Here is a 19,865-nt window from a genome sequence, read left to right on the forward strand (position 1 = left end):
AATATATAACATTAGTAGACATGCAGGTTGAATGAGCCCTTGATGGTGTGGCTGATGTGGTTGGGTCCTCTGATGGTGTCGCCAGAGTAGATATGGGGACAGAGTAGGCAACGAGGTTTGCTACAGGGATTGGTTCCTGGGTTGGTGTTTCTGTGGTGTGGTGTGTAGTTGCTGGTGAGTATCTGCTTCAGTTTGGGGGGTTGTCTGTAAGCGAGGACTGGCCTGCCTCCCAAGGTGTGTGAGAGTGAAGGATCGTTTTCCAGGATAGGTTGTAGATCGTTGATAATGTGCTGGAGAGGTTTTAACTGGGGGCTGTATGTGATGGCCAGTGGTGTTCTGTTATTTTCCTTCTTGGGCCTGTCCTGTAGTAGGTGATTTCTGGGTACCCGTCTTGCTCTGTCAATCTGGTTCCTCACTTCTCCAGGTGGGTATTGTAGTTTTAAGAATGCTTGATAAAGATCTTGTAGGTGTTTGTCTCTGTCTGAGGGATTGGAGCAAATTCGGTTGTATTTTAGAGCTTGGCTGTAGACAATGGATCGTGTGATGTGTCCCGGATGGAAGCTGGAGGCATGTAGGTAAGTATAGCGGTCAGTAGGTTTCCGGTATAGGATGGTGTTTATGTGACCATCACTTATTTGCACTGTAGTGTCCAGGAAGTGGATCTCTGAGGTTAATGGTGGGGTGGAAATTGTTGAAATCCAGGTGGAATTCCTCAAGGGCCTCCTTTCCGTGGGTCCATATGATGAAGATGTCATCAATGTAGCGCAAGTAGAGTAGGGGCGCTAGGGGACGAGAGCTGAGGAAGCATTGTTCTAAGTCAGCCATAAAAATGTTGGCATACTGTGGGGCCATGCGGGTACCCATAGCAGTGCCGCTGACTTGAAGGTATAAGTTGTCCCCAAATCTGAAATGGTTGTGGGTGAGGACCCAACATGAGAAATTCCAGCCCAAATGGTTAAAGATTGGCACAGTTATCAGCAACTGTAAACAGAGTCATGTAACGGGAAACGTTTAGGCAACTTTAACAGTGCCTATGTCTACGGTGCTGTGAACATGCTTTAAACATGCTCAGTATTATTGTTCTGCCCCCATCCCATCCCCTGGAGTTCCTATGGGGTGGGGTCCTCCTGGAGGAGCCAGTTTTGGAAGAGCCAGAGGTAAATAGGCTTGACAACTCTGACTGAAGCTATTCCGGAAGATCCCCTCCCCACCATGATATAATGCCATTTTCTTAAAATATCCTATTCAAATCTTCTGGATTGCTTTAAATAGTCACCAGGCGAACGATATCGATTCTGGGAGACTCCAGGCCAATCCTGGAGGGTTGGCAACCGTAGAGGTAAAGGTGGGAAGGGATCCTGACTTGGGCATGCAGCAGCAGCGGCCTCTTTTGCCAGACCCAGCGACTGCTGCTGTCAGCGGCCAGAGACAACAGGGGTCTGGAGGGGGGAGAAAAGCCAGAAGCTGCAGGAGGGCAGAGCCAGCAGGGGCTTGGGAAGGTAAAGCGGGCCAGTCACGGCAGGGGTAAGGGGGCGGGATGAACATTGGGGGGGCAGAACACTGTTGTGCTCCCGGCCCCGCCCAAAGCTCGCTCATTGGGCAGAAGGCGGCACCTCCCCTTATGCATCGCTGCCCCCGACTCCCTCAGCCCTGGGGGCCCCGCCCCAGCCTCACATTGGGCGGGGAGGCTGTGACCGAGCCCGGCTGCCTGCCTCAGGCGTCAGTCAGCGGGTGCGGTGACAAGGCGTCGCTAGTCAGCCCCGCCTCGCTCAGGCCCGGCCGCCTCACGCTCGGGGGGCTGGAGGCAGGTTTCCGCGGCTGCCCCGAGGCGGGAGGGAAGATTTTGTTCCGTGTGAGTCAGTGAGAGCCTGACACCTCCTCGCTCCGTGCCGGCCCCCCGCCCTGCCTCGGCCGCACATCCCAGCAGCCTGGGCAGGCCCCGCTTCCCCCGGGTGAGCCGAGCTCCATGCTCCGGAGCTTGCCCAGGCCGGTAGCGGCGGCGTTTCCTGGCGCTTGGCAGAGGCGTTGGCCTCCGCGCCGGGGAAGGGGTGGGGGGATCCCTGTGCAGTAGCGTTGTCTTGGGAACGGAGGGGGGGGGGGCGGGGAGTCTCAGCCGACGCCCGAGATGCCGGGCGTTATTCCCCCTCGTAGCGCGGCGCGCTGGGCGGCTGCCCGCAATCCAGTGCTCTGGCCCTGGGGGGAGGGGAGGCTGTTAGTGCAGCCTCGAGGCCGCCCGAGCTCCTCATAAGGGGAGGGGGAGGCTTGCGCGCCCTCTCGACTAAGTTACTTAAAATCCTCGCCCTTTACCCAGTCACCCAACTTGAGGCCCCTCCCGGGGATGAGGGAGCGTTTGGGCCTTAAATATCCGATTTAACTTGAAATGGAGAAGCTTGGCTCAGCCTCTGAGCTCTGCTCACTGCGGGATTTATCCTGGGTTCCTCAAAGCCAACTTGCAGTGACTGCTCTGTCCTCCCCTGCAGGCCGTCCAGGGAGAAGATGACTTTTCAGTGGACAGCAGTTGCAACCTTTCTGTATACTGAAATAGGAGTGATTTTACTGCTCTGTGTACCGTTTATTTCTCCACTAAGGTAGGGATCCACTGTACACTAAATGGCCTTGTGTTAAGACATCTTATAAGGTTTTTATTTACATATTACTGTTGTAACACACCTAACGTTGTGGTTCAGGTATATTTTCATTACCACATTTGGGGCTGGTTGAGAACTGAATTCAATAGGAACTACTTGGTGCTTAACTAGGGTTACCAGATGACCCTGTTTTATAGGGACAGTCCCGATATTTGGGTAATTTTCTTCTATAGACACCTATTACCCCTCCACCCCCATCCCAATTTTTCACACTTGCTGTCTGGTCACCCTATGCTTAACACTCTTGAACATCAGGCCACTTATTTAGGTGCCTAAACCCACACCAAGGAGCTTAACTTTAGGCACCTATTTTTGAAAATCATGGCCAGAACCGTTTTTTCTGCACCAGTTGCTAATAATTATTTATTTCTAGTCATAATTCTAGTGTGCCCTCCTCTCTCTCTCTCTCTCTCTCTCTGTTTCAATAAGAGGAAAGTCAGTCCATTTAATTTTATTTTCTGAATGCTCAGTTTAGAGGAGAATGTATGGCTTCTTTTCATACTAAGTATCAGAGGGGTAGCTGTGTTAGTCTGGAACTGTAAAAAGCGACAGAGTCCTGTGGCACCTTCTAGACTAACAGACTTATTGGAGCATAAGCTTTCGTGGGTGTTTCATCTGACGAAGTGGGTATTCACCCACAAAAACTTATGCTCCAATACCTCTGTTAGTCTATAAGGTGCCACAGGACTCTGTTGCTTTTTTCATACTAAGTTATTAGTGGATAAATAGGCAGCAGCCTCTTTTCAGAGGAATCTGAAAAATCAGAGGTGAATCAGTAGCTATTTTCCTTGGTGCTACCTTGCACCAGGCATTGGGAATGGAAGGAAATATAAAGCACTCCTGCTTTTCAGTGTTGACTAGGTGCAATTTGTGAAGATTCTTCCAAAAGTAAAGAATTCTCCTGCTTGATGTATGGAATTTAACAGAGCAGTAAGAGAGGCACCTATAAGCTTATATGAGAACCAAAGAAATTGGTGTTAGTCCCAGAAAAAAGGCCAGTATACAAGTGTTTTAAAACTAATTTCCCCCAACCTTTAGTAAGGGGGAGAAGCTGAAAGGGAAGTAAACCAGCTACCCTCTCTTTATGCAAAGTACTGCCTTCCTTACCTAATTTTCTTAAAACAACTTTCTCTCATACCGCTGCTTATCTTTGATCATGTAAATTTATTTTTTCCCCTGTGTGGGAGAGCCCTATTAGCTCCAAAAATGTTGCTAGAGGATCAAACCTTAACATTTTGTAGAAAACTTACTATTGCCTCAGATTATAACATAATCTTCTATGAAATGTGTTTTCTTTTCTGCGGCCTTAGACCCCAGCTCACATCATCAGAATGAAGAAGGTAACTTTTCCCACTAATTAATCTGTGGCTTTCTTATAGTAACCTGAGCAGGAGCATGACTTTTCCTGTCGTATTCTTAAAATACTCAACTACTTTCTGGGGTTTGCACTTGTCATCTTATTGTTAGTTTCTGTATTAAAAAAGTTCAGCTCTTTAGAGAGCCACTCCCCCACCTGCTTAACAACACTTCCACACGGCATCTGTTGCTGCTGCTGTGTATACATCCACTCATAGTTGATACTTCAGAGTGGAATGGGACATCCCATTTCCCCCACACCCTCTGAACATCTAGCATGGAGAATTTACACTTTACCTGATCTCCACTAGGTTGGAATGCTGAAATGGTTCTCAACCTATGGTAGACCTTACAAGTGGAAATGTTATGGGTTGGCATAAAATATATTTAGATTAATTTTTTTATTCTAATGTCAAATCAAATTTAGAATTGTCAAAATAAGATGAATTCTAGTGGCACCATTCATGCAGTTAGAGTTGTGACATTTATTTTAGGATTTATAGCTAGTGTAAGGTTTTGTATTCCCATTGCCGTTGTATCGGAATGCCTCCCTTACGATTTTAGAGAGAGAGATACTGTAGATCCATAGTGATCTCTTCATTTTGATCTGAATTGCACTTCCTGAAATTATAGTAACTGTAGTTATACAATACAATTAATTTTTTCACTTGCTGCCCTGAGTATGTACCCACAGCCATCCAGAGGGGTTTCTTGCCCAGTCCCTGAGCATTCTAACTTCCTTTTCTTCTGCCAAAAGGAAGAGATGAATCCTAAATCCATATTTCTTCACAACTCCAAGAGCTGATTAAGGGCCTGTTCCAAAGTCCACTGAAGTCAATGGAAAGGCTCTCATTGGCTTCAGTCAGCTTTGGATCAGGCCCTGAAGCAGAATCTATGAGATTCAGGCCTCACAGATTACTCACTGAGACAAAGCAGTGAAGTACGAGACAGTACAAACCGAAGCATGCTGGACAGGTGATTGGATTGCTGCTGACTGGCTGCCTAGTGGCTGGAGTGAGCCGAACTGTATAATTTGGCAGGAAGATCAAAGACTTGGGAGTTGGAGGGAAAAGGAATCTATTCTAGGGGGCTGGGAGGAAGAGTTTCTTTATAGGGATGTGAGGGGCTGGGCTGGTAGCGAAGAGCTTTTCTCTGAGCGAGGTGGAAGCTTGAGGCAGAAGTAAGAATCTTCCTTGAGGGGTCTCCCAAAATTTTGATAGATCTGTGCCTCATTTAGCTTCCACCCACCCATGCACAACTTTAGATCCTGTTAAGTTTGGATTTACACTGTGTTCATTGGCCAGATAGGTGTTTCTCCTTTAGCATGGGTGGGTCCTGTGGCATCACGTCTGCCAACAGAAGTATTGTCATTACTGCCTGAGTTCTGGAAAACAACTGCATGTCCTGTGCTTGTTCTGATAATGGTACCATTTCAGACAGCTATATTTATTTCTAAATATATTTGTCACCGATCACATTGTGTGAGTAGGCTTTTTAGCAGGTTGCAGGGTACCAGAGATCGAGATATTTGGGCACAAACCTTTGCTACCAGGGAGGTTTGAGCCTTGGAAGTATTGTGAAGGCAACATGCTCCACCTATGGGAAAAGAAGTGACTTTCATCATTCTGGCTGGCACATGAACTGAATTCAATGTCTTTTGGGTAAGACTTTGAGGATGAATGAAAGAAAAGAGGGATGTTTATCCTTAGGCTTGGAAGACTCTCTGAAGATAGTTTTATTGTCTCCTCTCTGAAACTTTTTGGAGGGGGAAAGGTCAAATTCATTGCTTAGGTGATTAAGAAACTGTCAGGTATAGAGTTGCCAGTACTATGCAGTGGTGGGAGGCCAGTGAGGAAGGGGTTAAAGAGATCCTGTGGGCACAGTCAGCCCAAAGCCAGTGCCCCTGTGAGGCCCCTCAAACCTGGAGAGGAGCTCCTTCAAAGGGAGGATCCAAACACAGTACAGGATGGCACTCTTGGAGAAGCACAATGGGAACACTGATCACCCAAACCCCTTGGAGCAGGGACTGCTTACCAGCAGAGCTGCTAAAGAGCTTCAGCTGCTTGGACCCTCTGGAGAGGTGGAGGGACCATCTTTACTTTATTTATTTATATATATATATATATATATATATATATATATATATATATATATATATATATAATGTGTATGTATATATTTATTTCATTACATTACATTACATTACATTACATCAAATCACAGAGCATGCGGCCTGGGGCACTCAAGGTTAGGAATCCAGCTCCCTTTGCAGAGATTGCTATTATGCCCAGAAGGAAGGGGAAGCTGCTTCCCTAAGACTAACAGCTGGAGGGCTCCACCTCACACTCCAAATAGGCAGTACATCAATGCCTACAGCCAGAGAAGGATGTCTGGGACAAGAGAGGTGCCCACCCTCACCCCAAGGGGATGTCTTAGAAATACAATCTATGACATGGTGGAGAATGTGGGCATTAGCTTCCTAAATCTGACACAAGGGTAAACTGGGGGAGATTGAAAGCCCATGCACGTGAGAGATAGAGAACCCCAGCAGCATGGATCCAGAGCAGTGTTGCAGGTGGCTGAGGGAGAGCCAGCAACAACAGGCAACTCAGTAACAACAGCTCCTTCAGCAGCTATTGCAACAGTTGGGTGCCCAACAACAGCTGCAGATGAGCCAACAACATCAGCTGCTATGAGAGATGATGACTAAGCAGAAGACCTGCAACACAACTTGGTACAATAGTGACTGACGGGGCAGCCGGTGGTCCAGCAGTTGGCTGTGAGCCCAGGGCCAGTGCTGCCACTGTTACATATGAAGTTGACTGAAATGGGTCCTGATGTCAAGAAAGATTCTGTGATGTCCACTTTAGAGCAGATGGCAGTGGCCTCCCAGTGCCTCCAGAGCATTGGACCCTGCCCAGCACAGGCAGACTACCAAGAGCTTGACCCAGTGGCTGCACAGAATTATACACTGGTTAAGGCTGCCATGCTGGACTTTTTCTATATTAGTGAAGAGAGAGACAGCTGCTGCTTCCAGTCAGAAACATATCTGTGGGGAGCATGGCCACAGGGGATGGCTCAGAAATTGAAGGGCCATTTGCTGGCAGTGGTTGCAGCCAGAGGAGCAAATTGGAGCTCAAGTGGACGAGTTAATACTGGTTGAGCAGTTCATATGAATAATCCCCACTGGGGGACCACCCAGGGTCTTTAACTGAGGTGATGGAAAACTTCATGGCTGCTGAGGAACCTCCAGGGATTTGGGGGAAGGACATGCTGGGGCTAGAAAGCTGACCAGTCTGATGTGAAGCCCAGTCAGGAGATGTCCTTGATCAGCAGAAGATGTCAAGTATGCTCCCTTTCAGTTAAGATGACACCTCCTCACCCCAACTCTGAGGAACAGCGACAGGCGAGGAACGGATTGGACAAAACTTAACCAGGGCAAGTTGGTTCCTGTCCCAGCTACTGAGACTAAGTACGGATTTAAATGCCAGACCCCTACAATAGGCAGGGTTGAGCTTGGTCAAGAGAATGAGCTCACACCACAGCATGCCAGCTTGTTTCTTGTGTGTGCAGCTAGGAACCCAAGAGAATGCCCCCTTTTGGAGTAAGAGTATGCTGAGGTATGGACAGCAGAGAATAGCATAGAAGTAAGGACCCACCAAAATAACGGATCAGGAGGACAAAAGTGCAAGGTCTGTTGGACTCAGGATGTGGCCAGAACTTGGTACAGATTCCCTTAGTCTCACCTGGGGTCCCTTTTACCCCAGCCATCTTCCTCCAGTGCATAAATGGGGATGTGACGGCCTACTCCAGAAGACTATGGGTTGGCATACAGATACCCTCCCGGTGGCTATATCCGCAATGCTGGTCTGCCACTGGCTGGTATTGGTGGTACTTTCGGGAAATTATCCACAAGCTAGGAAAACCAGAGACCGCAACCACTGACACAGTCTCAACACCTGGGATTGGTCCTGGACTGGTAGGACTAGCTGAGTCTACTATCAACAAACAGATGGATTAGAGAGATTCAACAAAACCCTTGAAGTGATGCTAAAAAACAATTTCTATCCTCTGATCCCAAGCATTGGGACCAATTACTTCCTCCCTTCTTGTTTGTCATAAGGGAGATACTGCAAAGTTCCACTGCATTCTCTCCCTTTGATCTGTTTATATGGATGACAGCCTTGAGGAATATTAGACCTTCTATATGAGGGCTGGGAACAGCATGGCCAGATGATATGGCCCAGTATGTTCTCCATGTCAGGGAGTGCCTCGAGTCTGGGAGTTTTTGCTTGTGAAAACCTGTCGGGGGGGAGAGGGGAGCTTGCAAGAACAAACATAACCAGGGTGCATGCCTACTGACCTTCCAGTCTGGGTAATGAGTACTTTTGCTACTCCCTAGTATGGAATCCATAGTGCTAGGCAGATGGCAAGTGCCTTTTGAAGTGGTTTTTCAGTTGACCTTGTGGACTACAAAGTCTGCCTGCCTGGCAGGAGGGGGAAAAAAACAGTATTTCCCATGTGAACCTGCGGAAGCCTTGGAAAACCAGGGAAGGGATGTTTAACTCTTCTCACCTACCAGAACCCAAACTGGGGCTTCAAGCACCCATTCACCAAGAGCCTGCACAAGTACAGATGGGTGCCAGTCTCCTAAACAAAGAGCCTGGGTTTTACATCTCGGTGAGGCCTTCTGCAATGTATTCGCCACTGCACCCAGATAGAATTGACTAATACACCACCATACCAAGACACCATACCCTATGCCACAAGTGGATGAGCTGTTGCAACATTTAGGAGCTCCCAAATACCTCACTACAGTAGATTTTACAAAAGGCAGATCCTCTTCGCTGCTGAATCACAAGAAAAAACAGCCTTCTTGATACCCTTCAGGGTCTTCCACTTCCTGACAGTGCTTTTTGGCTTGCATGGAGCAGCCGCAACATTTAATGGACAAGGTTCTCAGACCTCATCAGCAGTATGTCGTTGCATATTTGGACAATATTTATAGCAACAACTGAGACGATCATGTGCAGCAAGTACGAGCTGTTTTTCAGTTGCTGGCTGAGGGGGGAGGGATCACGGCCAATCTGGCCAATCAAGAAGTTAGTTACTTGGGTTATAATGAGGGAGGAAGCCAACCTGAGCCACTGATTATCATACTGCAGGTATTGTCAGCATGTCCCGTTCTCTAAACAAAGAAAGAGGTAAGATGCTTTCTTGAACTAGCTGGGTGATTTGTCCCTGGCTTTTACCACTATCAGGGGCCCCTCTGGACCTAATAAAAGGTGGTAGTCCAAAGAGAGTCCACCAGAAGGACAACTGTTAAAAGACTTTTAACACCCTGAAAAAAACAGTTGTTCCAAGAGCCAGTCCTCTTCACTCCTTATTTTTCAAAGGAGTTCATTTTACAGTTGACTCCTCAGGTTTAGGCCTGTCACAGGAGAGAGCAGCTAAAATACTTGTTGCCTGGACCCTCTGGATGGATGGAGAGACCATCTTTGCTTTTATTTTTATTTTATTTTTTTAAAGTGCAGGACCCTCAGCCTGGGCCCCTCAGGCACTCAGGAGGTTAGGAACCTAGCCCCCTTCGCAGAGACTTTTTGCCTTTTGAAAAAACAGTCGGGTGAACCCAGACTGTCTTGTGACTTGCAGGATTATTTTGTTTACCTCTTTTGTTTTGGACTGCTATTATGCCCAGAAGCGGGGGAGGGAGAGCTTCCTCCTTAAGACTTACAGCCAGAGAGTTGCACCGCACACTCCAAACTGGTATTACAGCAATGTCTACAGCCAGTTAAGGATGTCTGGGGTGAGAGAGAGGCCCATCCTCATCCCAAAGGGATGTCCTAACAACCTATGGCATATGCATTAAAATGGTTGCCTGTATGTACCACCAGTCCTGGACTACTTCTTTCCTCCCACCCCTGCCCGAGAGTCTAATAGGTCTGAGACCTAGCAGCCTATGGAGAATTTCAGCCCAAATAAATTTAAGAAAGCTATGCAGAACTGAAAAAGGTATTCTGAAAGTTAAACTAAACTATAGTGATAATCTGTAGAAAGAAAGCTGCTGTATGGGTGTCATTACAGGTTGAATAAGAATATCTGGTTTTATGATGTATGCAGATATTCACTGTGAATTACAATGAAAACATTAAACCCAGTTTCATTTATGCTGTAACTAGGATTTCAATTGTCTTCGCAGTTGATGAGTAATTCATTAACCCACAATACTACTAGGTTCCAGTATTCATTCAAATGTTAAACATGATGCTTGATGATATACTCTGGCTCATTTGTGCCATAATAATGGGATATATTGGGCTCTTCTAGTGTCCAATTTATTTTGTGCTAGCTCTGAGGTTGATTTACAGCATTCAGGTCTCTTAAAATGTTATTTTGAAAGAACAAAATCCTTTTTTGATTTAAATTACATGTTTAATTATCTTGTTAACAAAACTGTCACGGTAATCTTGCTGGATCAAAGACTACATTTAGCACTTGTGACAATACCTTAAGGCAGTGCTTTCAAGTTGTGCTCTGCGAAGCACTTCTAGATGGTCTTGTGAGCTGAGTCTGTCACAGCAGTTAAAGCAGGTACAGTTGAAGCAAGGAAGTGGTCCTATTGTTCTTGAAAGTTTCAGTTACTCAGGCCTTGGCTACACTTGGCAATTCACAGCGCTGTGGCAGCGCTGTGAAGCGCGAGTGTAGTCGCGCCGCCAGCGCTGCGAGAGCTCCCCTACTCCGAGGGGAGTAGCTTGCAGCGCTGCGAGTGAGCGTGCAGCGCTGCAGGCGCTGATTACACTGGCGCTTTACAGCTCTGCACTCGCTGCACTCGGGGGGGGGGGGCGTTTTCACACCCCTGAGCGCAGCAAGTTGCAGCGCTGTATAGCGCCAGTGTAGCCAAGGCCTCAGGCCTTGTCTACACTGTCACTTTACAGCGCTGCAACTTTTTTGCTCAGAGTTGAGCACTGCAAGTTTCAGCGCTGTAAAGTGCCAGTGTAGACAGTGCACCAGTGCCGGGAGCCGCGCTCCCAGTGCTGGTAGCTACTCTCCTCGTGGAGGTGTTTTTTGTTTTGTTTTTTACAGCGCTGGGAGAGCTCACTGCTTTAACATTGCTAGTGAAGACATGCCCTCACTTGTCTGTTCAAGCAGCGCTCCTGTGTGACTGTGCTTATTTGGGTTAATGGGAAGATATTAAAATTCTGATAATAAGCAAAACTTCCTGTCTGGTGAGTATATTAAAAATACCAAAATACAAAAATCTGGACGGATGGAACCACACTGCCAAGTGACCCATAACAGAGGAATTGCCATATTGGATCAGATCAGTGATCCATCTCGTCCAATTCCTGTCCCACCAGTGGTCAGTACCAGCTGCTTTTGAGGAATCAAATGCCTGGAATGACCTGTGCACAGAAGAAGTTTCTTCCTAATGAATCATAGAATATCAGGGTTGGAAGGGACCTCAGGAGGTCATCTAGTCCAACCCCCTGCTCAAATCATAGGATTCTATAATTCTCTCCTTTAAGAACCACAAATCTGCCTTAAATCAATTGTTTTAAATTAGCACAACTTCTGAGCATCTTCTGCATATAATGGAAATTTGTTATATTTATATGATATTTATTTGGATAATATTGCACACAATTTTTTTAATCCTTCATCTGAGGATTGATGAAGAGACTTCCCATTACTTTCAACAGGATTTGGATCAAGTCCTTAGTAAGCTGCAAACCAACAGAACACACACAACCTAACAAAATACAAATTTTAAAAATATTTGTGGATCATAATTATTTTTTGATGAAACCCTTCTGACTCAAACATAGAATAATTCTCAGATGATAAACCACTAGTAGATTTGGGCCAAATAATGTAGTAATGTAAATTGGGGCATAGGCTCCCTTGAAATCAGAGCTATGCCAGTTTACACCAGCAGAAAATAGGGTCTTCTGTCTTCTAGTAGATTTGGGCCAAATAATGTAGTAATGTAAATTGGGGCATAGGCTCCCTTGAAATCAGAGCTATGCCAGTTTACACCAGCAGAAAATAGGGTCTTCTGTCTTCCAGTTTCTCTCTTACTGGTTTGCAGTTCATTTAAACATTCCAGACTTCTTCTGTTGTACTTTTTGTTTTGCAAACTGAAGTTTTTGCAGATCTATCCATTAATGCTGAATGACTAAATAAAACAAAGCAATGACATTGATCATCCAAGACCACTGTTGGTTGGTTTTTGTTTTTTGAGGTGGGGGAGGTTCCATTTTCTGGAGACTGGCTTTCATAGTGTATATATCTTTACTCTTGACCAGAGATGTTAACTCCCTCCCCTAAAATGTAAACCCAAGAGTAGGATACATCTCTTCATTTTTAAGGAAGAATGTGGTGCCCAGTGTAGTAAGGAATTGCTCAATGAGGTGGGGAGCTTTTTTTTTTTTTTCATTGTTAAAAGATATGCCCTCTGGAAAGGAATCACTCTGGCATAGTGAGTTACAACCACTATTTTTTGTCAGTTTACTTCATTTTAATGTGAAGATCTTATGATTTACAGATAGCTTTTTCCTAACTCACTTGAAAAGACTATTTGCAGGTAGATAAAAATTAAATGGTACACTATGGATTATGCATTTTCCCCTGAAGTTCTCTATTCTGTAATGGGTGTAGAGCATACAAGTAGTAAAGCTAAGTTTATAGGCAAAAGAATGTACAGTTGGAAAATAGCTAGTATTGTGACAGATTTTTTTTCAATATGAATAAACACAGTTTGTCTGTAACATTTTCTATTTTGGTTTAAGAGAAATTAAACTGGGTTGTAGGCAAAGTTGTAGTTAGCTTAACACTATTAAATTATATTGCAGTTGAAAGAGTTGTTACTAGATCTTGATTGGTTATTATGAATTAAAAGTATTGACAAACTCTAGAAGATAACCACCTTACACAAATGTTCAATGTTTGGGGGATTAACACAATGTTATTTTACAGATGGCAGAAGATCTTTATGATTCCACTATGGAATAAAATAGCAAATTATTGGAATAAGGCATTCCTAACAATAATCGTTCTACTGATTGTTTTGTTTCTTGGTAAGTAGTAAATCTATCTTCTTGTGTGTTGAAAATTGTTTAAAGGGTACACGGGGTCCATCGGCAATAGATAAACAGGAAGAGTACAAACTTAACGTGAATAGAAACATTTTTGATATTCTTTAAATTTCAGTTCAAACACTCTTTTGGAGGGGGGGCATTTAAACTTGTGTGTGCAGACTTAGTAACACATACACAATCATACAGTCTTGTGATGATGCAAGAGAACAAATGGAACTTCAGCCAGACCACTTCTTGTTGCATCCCATCAGAAATTACAAGCCAAATATGATTAAGATAAGTAAGTAATTGGATGGTAGATTTCCAAGGAACGCTTAAGTGCTGGTAGGAAGATGCTTCAGTAGGTGGCACTCTTTCTGTGGGTTGACATTGTCCCAGAACGATGGGGAAAAGGCAATGTTCTATTGGAGGTGCTTTTTCTCAGACGAGGCATAAAACTGAGGTGCTGGCCACAGCTGGTTTTGAGGGGGAAAAGAACATTGGAACCTTAGAATAGCATCAAAGTCTAGTGAAATTTGAGCTTGGGTAACATCTGCCTGGCTAAATTCATTTTACTTCTGTCACAAATAACTGTGCGGGGTTTCTGTGTGTTGATGAACATACTGTGTATTGTCTTTGATGATGGAAGTGATTCTTTTGCATGAGAAGGAGAGGAGATAACTTAGTAAAATGCTTTGAGATGAAAAATGTTATGTAAATTCTAAATTACTTTAAACAAAGTGAAATTGACTAGATTTACTGTCTATGGTGAATGAGAGAAATGCAAGAAGTAAACTTCATAAATATCAAAAAGCAAACTAGACTGGAAAATGTTCTTTTTAATAAACTACCTTGTAGTAATGTAAGTATAGACATCTAAAATATAAATAATATTTAAGTGCCTGTTCTAGAAGACCTCCAGAAACCTTAGCTAGATATTATGGAGAATGTCACTACAATAGAAAAAATAGAAAATAAAATAGAAAAGTGGTAGATTTTTATTTTCCTCCCTGAGCTCCAACTGGAAAGATTGTGAGTGAATTTTGGTCAAACATTTTTGTTAAGGAAAAGCAGATTTGAGCTGAAATTAAATATGGGGTATCCTTGTGAAACATAATACAGCTGTCTTAAGGCAAGGCCTGAACATTCCCATGGCATAAAAGGATGGAAACTTGTTTAATCTATTCAGTATAAAGTTTAACTGCAGAACTTCTTACAAGTTATGTGCATGTAGAAAAAGAAGGTTATTATAATGGAAGCTTGTATGTAGTGACATGCAGTTGCTTTGCTCTAAGGTGGAATGCAGCAGCAGATTAATAACACAGTATTGATACTTCAGAGTTTAGGACAGGAAGTGAAAGGTACCTTTACCTTGAAGTGATATTTTAGGTAACCAGAATTTGATGCTTGGAATCTATCTGGGAAACTAGGATTAATACCTTACTCTTTCAAAAAGTGGGTTTTATGATGACCCCAAGTTTTGTCTCCAAAAGATGGCAAATCCAGCAGTAAATCATCACATGTGATGATGATGGGGGAACTGGTTCAATAATGGATTGGAGGGAAGAATGTGACTTGCCGAATTGCCAACATCATCTCCTACAATGTTTATATGCTCCCGGGAGGTCTCCTATTCCAATATTAATTTAGCCCAACCTGGCTTAATGCTTATGTACACTTGAAATGCCACATCGGCACAGCTGCAATGATTTACTGTAGACACTACCTCTGATGATGGGAGGGATTCTCCCATCGGTATCAGTAATCCACCTCCCCTAGAGGCAGTAACTAGGTCAACGGAAGAAGTCCTCCTCAACCTAGCACTGGCTACAAGGGGATTTAGGTCAGCTTAACTAAATCACTCAGTGCTGTGTATTTTTCACACCCCTGAGCGACGGAGCTGGGTCGATCTAATTTTCTAGTATAGACCAGCTCTTAGTTTCAGATGCTGCTGATTGCAGCCAAGGCTGTTGGCCACTTAGGAAAAAGTTTTGTAGGGAAAGATGGCAAAATAATGTACTTCACCCATACTGTATTTAGACACTATTTACAATAGCACAACTCATCTGAATGTGAATAAACTTCATTATGTTTGATTGGGTTCCAGTAAATACTTTTTTCATTGTTAGTGTAAAGGAAATATAAACATTGCTTCTGTCTGATCAAATCTTAATTTAAACTATATATGCAACACTACTTAGCAAGAGAAATCCTTAGGGAATGGGAGGAAGATCTACTTTTGGTCTTCTCACTGCTAGCTAAGCAACTGGAATCTGGTCCGAGTTGAAGGTGTCAAAAGTCATTACCATCTGATGGGTCTCTGATAGCATTTGTGGAATGATTTTTTGCCTTGATCCAGTTCCTAATGGGTAGGTACATATGTCAAAAGACACCATTATAGCTGGCACTATTGTATCTAGACAGAGGACAGTGATATAGCATGGTGACTGAACTACCTAATCACTCCAGAATGATTCCTTCAGGTGGGTCAGGCACATTTCAAGGGCCGTTGAAGTTGGTACTGCCACTACAGGGATTTGCCCGTTCTGTGGACTGAGGAGACCGCATATATTTCTAGAGTTCTCAGTTTTATATAGTAGCCTAATACACTGTGCCACACACACACATTTAAAAAAAAACAAGACAAAACAATTTTTGTTTTGCTTTTCAGATGCTATTAGAGAAGTGAAGAAATACTCAACTGCACAAGGGACTGAAAAGGCTGCAAATATCAACCCCAATGCCTATGATCATATTCAGATGAAACTTTTTAGGTCACAAAGAAACCTTTACATCTCAGGATTCTCCCTGTTTCTCTGGCTGTAAGTGTAAAATTTGCTATTCCAATTTGTGGACAGTGTCTCTCATACAATAAATACTGTACAAGGCAGTAACAAGAAGATCAGAAAGCTGGATGGACAGATTTATAAGAAAAGGTTGAAAGAGCTAAATATGGATAGCTTGGCTAAGATAGTATAAATGCTAAAGGTGAAAAGGAATTACTGAATGTAATGTACACAGATACAACTAGAAAAGGAAAATTTGGTGTGACTGTTAGGAGAAACATCTCAGTCAGGAGGTTATTTGGCAGCAGGTGTTTCCATGGGGAAGTTGTAGGAGCCCAATCTTGAAACTTTAAATCTATACTAGATAGGATAATAGAAAATGTATTTTAGGGAACAAACTTGGACTTGCAGTGAGATGGGACTAGATAATCTAGTTTTTTCATCTCTGACTTCTATAACTGTTGATTTCCTTCTTGGAATTTGTTAGTTAAGAGTATTTTTTTAACTGCAGATTTGCAGTAAATAAGTTACAGCACCATTAAAATAATCCTAGTAGCGAGCATGTTGGTATTGAGAACCTAGTCTGACTTGGCTGTTTCACTGAAGCTCAGCAAGAGCGTGGATCCTTAAGAGCAATATTCCCAGCCTCCAAGGCATATGCTTGGCTATTGAGCACTTTTTGAGAGATGGCTAATCACTATATCCTTTTCAGCAGGTTTAAGTGATTATGCAACTAATAACACAGATCAGTGTAAATTTCTAAGTGAATGTTTGTGTTAACAATAGTAGCTAGCCCATTTATGTTAAGGAAAGATGGGCAGAGCCTACCTAGAATTAAAGACCCACCCACTCAATCAAGGGAGGCGGCCATAGGACCAAGGATGAACTAATTTCATGGGACAAATAATGAAAAGAACAGGAGTGCGTGTCCTTGGTTTAAAACAAAGGCAACAGTTGGGGACATTGAGTAGTGAACCCTCTACTCAGTGCTCACTACTCAATAAAGCAGTCAAAGGAGTTGGCATATGCCACCGAGAGGAACTCTGCCCAAATACCTGAGACAAATAGGTACCAAAAGTAGGCATCACAGTTACAGAGAACCTCTTTGTCAAGTTGCTTCTTCCTGGACTGATGTATATCTCTTGGCCAGTGCCAGTAGGAGGTTGACTAAAAGGTCCTGTTACATCATCGGGTCATAGACTTGGGAGTTAATAAAGGAAAAGATGTGGAGAAAGGTGCAGCCAGAATCTCAGCAGGAGGTTGTGGAGGAGCCAGAAAAGAGGCTGCAACCTGGTGCTGCGGAAGTAGGCATGCTCTAGGGTCTCGCTGGGGACAAATATTGGGTTCCGTGAACTGTGCCAGCAGAATGCCTGTGCTCACTGCTCCATGGAGGAGCCCCCAGATTATGTCCTCAGTGGATCATGGAACCAAGGTGGAATAAAAGCTGCTGCAGTGGGAACCTCACCCTCTGCAGGGGGTAAAAGGTCTGACCACATTGTATCGGGGTGAGACATGATAGTGAGGAAGTGGATGGTGTGGAGCATAAGCTGTTCTCGAGGCACTGTTCAGAGGTGGATTGCCTGGATATCATTCAGTCTACTCAAGTGAGGCATGGAGGTGAGGGAGAGGCCCAATTTTTGAGGTCTGAACAGTCCTGGGATAGCGATGGGCATGGAGAACCTTCTCACAGCACCCATTTGAGATGAGCAAGAGAGGCAGGAAGCAAAGCAGCCTTCACCTCCTGAAGCATCTAGGGGACACAAGGGATGGACAGCCCCATGCACTGGGCAAGCACCGTTGGATCCACCAGTCCCACCGACCACAGTCCAGGAAGTCTCAGATTCTGATGACATTAGTCAAGCCGGTCCTCCAGCACACCGGGGGAGCCATATTCACCTATGCATGAAGATGACAGTTGTGCAGCAGGGGCTTGAGGAAGAGCTTGCCTCTCCTCCACCTCCCCCCCCTCCCCCCATCTCCACAGCGGCCACAATGCACTTCTTTGCAGAGCTTCCGGGTCCTGAGAAGATCCTGGTAAAAAGACCAGTACCTCAGAGAGATCTTGGGTGAGAGACCCTCCCCCAAGGTGGTTATGAAAGCTTCCACAATTGTTGCTAGATTGATAACCCTATAGACTGAAATATTTTCTTTTTAAATGAAAACTCTTATTTTAACCTGTAGAACAGATATAACACAAGTCACAATAGCACAGTCTCATTCCCCCGTCTTGCTTCTACCCTGCCCTGGAGGGACCACATCTAAGGATGAAAGGATGGTTAATTGTCCATGATTCAGTCCTTGGCCTCTGTACTAAGACTATCAACAAGGGGCTCAGCTTCATCTTTTTGGGTCCAACTTTGTCTTTTACATTAATTTATTTCAACTCATAAAGCTCTATAGGTGCCTGTTTCATGATCTGGGGGCCCATTATTTCATTTTTATATACACAATAGTTAACATGATAGAATACAATCTTATCTCTGCCACCTGAGTATGAATATGATATGTAGTAAAAAAGTGAGCCTGTGATACAGCAGACTCGTTCAACTAAACCTGTCCATCTCAAAAAGTGTGAGGGAGTGGGAAAAGATGAACTCTACTGCATGCCTAAGTGCATGTCTACGCTACCAACTTTAAGTTGACGTCCAGTAATTGTCACAGTAATTAAGTTGGAAGTGCATGTCCACACCATACTAGGTGGAGCTTGTCCTCACTAGCAGTGCTTGCATTGATGCTGACAGCAGTATACCATAGGTAGCTATCCCACAGTGCAACTCGCCACGGGTTTTGGGAAGGGCTTTCAGTGCCTCATGGGACCAAAACATTTTCATGGGGGGACTGGGACCCTGGCTTCAATGTCCTATGGTGCATCCCCCTCACCCACATCTCAACTGCAACTGATAATATTTCATGCCTTTTTTCAAAATACTGGTATAACTGCATGTGCGCCATCTCCTGGAGTAGTTGTGACTGTTGTGAGCATTACAAACATCACGCGCCTTATCCTGCATTATTTCCAGAGCTGGGAGAGGAGCCACCGCATGGAACATGGCAATATCCTTCAAGCAGCCGGGCTGGAAGCCACAGAACGAAACAATTTCTGATTGCTGCTGGCAGTCGTACAGCAGCTGAACACAATGGAGCGTCGTTTCTGACCGAGAAACAAGCACTGACTGGTGGGATCACTTTGTTATGCAGTTGTGGGATGACGATCTGTGGCTGCAGAACTTTGTATGCGCAAGGCCGCTTTCCAGGAGCTGTGTGCGGAGCTCTCCGCAGCCCTGCAGCACAGCAACGCTAAAATGAGATGTGCTCTGACCGTGAAAAAACAAATGGCGATCGCTGCATGGAAGCTTGCAATGCCAGACTTTTCCCGGTCAGTGGGGAATCAATTTTGAATTGGTAAATCCACGGTGGGAACTGTTGTGATCCAAATATGCAGGGCCATTAATTGCATTTTTTGCGAAGAGTAGTGAGTCCCTTGGCAATATGCAGGACATATTGGATGGTTTTGCCGCAGTGGGGCAATAGGGATATGTGTGCCATCTATCTTGGCACCAGACCACCTTGCCAAAGCGTACATAAACAGAAAGGGTACTTTTCTCCCCACTCCTGCTGAAGCCCTGAGCCCTGGCACGCATGCCTCTCGGGGCTGAAGCCCTGGGCCCCAGCAGGCACCTACTGCGGGGGTGAAAGCCTGAGACACCCTTCCCTATTCGGCAGAAGCCAGAGGCAATGCGTGGAGAGGGGCACATAGTCACGTGGTCCCCAGATTTTTGCCAGGGCTTGCTGGACTCGCTTGGTCACCTGGTGCCACCAGGCCCCCTCCCTGCATTGCAGCTGCTGGAGCTGGCAAATGGGGAGCTGCATCCGTGGGGAGAAGCAGCAGCAAACAGCAGGGAACTGCAGGGAGAGCCGTTGCATTTGCTGCTCTCTCCCCCCCCCCCCCCCCCCCCGGAGCTAAAGCAGCGACCCCTCCCAGTAGCTCCCAGAAAAAA

General features: G+C 44.8%; 1 protein-coding gene across 3 annotated transcripts in view; it reads left to right on the forward strand.

Moving 5' to 3' along the window:
- The window catches only part of DUS4L (dihydrouridine synthase 4 like), an 88,319-nt gene that overhangs the window by 31,383 nt on the left and 37,071 nt on the right, over nt 1-19,865 (forward strand). Inside the window, exons 1-4 of one of the 3 annotated variants that reach the window (XM_065398084.1) lie at nt 1,724-1,852; nt 2,481-2,588; nt 12,981-13,081; nt 15,753-15,903. In XM_065398084.1, coding sequence (XP_065254156.1) covers nt 2,497-2,588; nt 12,981-13,081; nt 15,753-15,903 — 344 coding nt within the window. In that variant the 5' untranslated portion in view covers nt 1,724-1,852; nt 2,481-2,496. The other 2 variants (XM_065398170.1, XM_065397913.1) reach the window with 2 other exon arrangements.

The sequence above is a fragment of the Emys orbicularis genome, chromosome 1 (assembly GCF_028017835.1).
Source record: "Emys orbicularis isolate rEmyOrb1 chromosome 1, rEmyOrb1.hap1, whole genome shotgun sequence".
Lineage (NCBI taxonomy): Eukaryota > Metazoa > Chordata > Testudines > Emydidae > Emys > Emys orbicularis.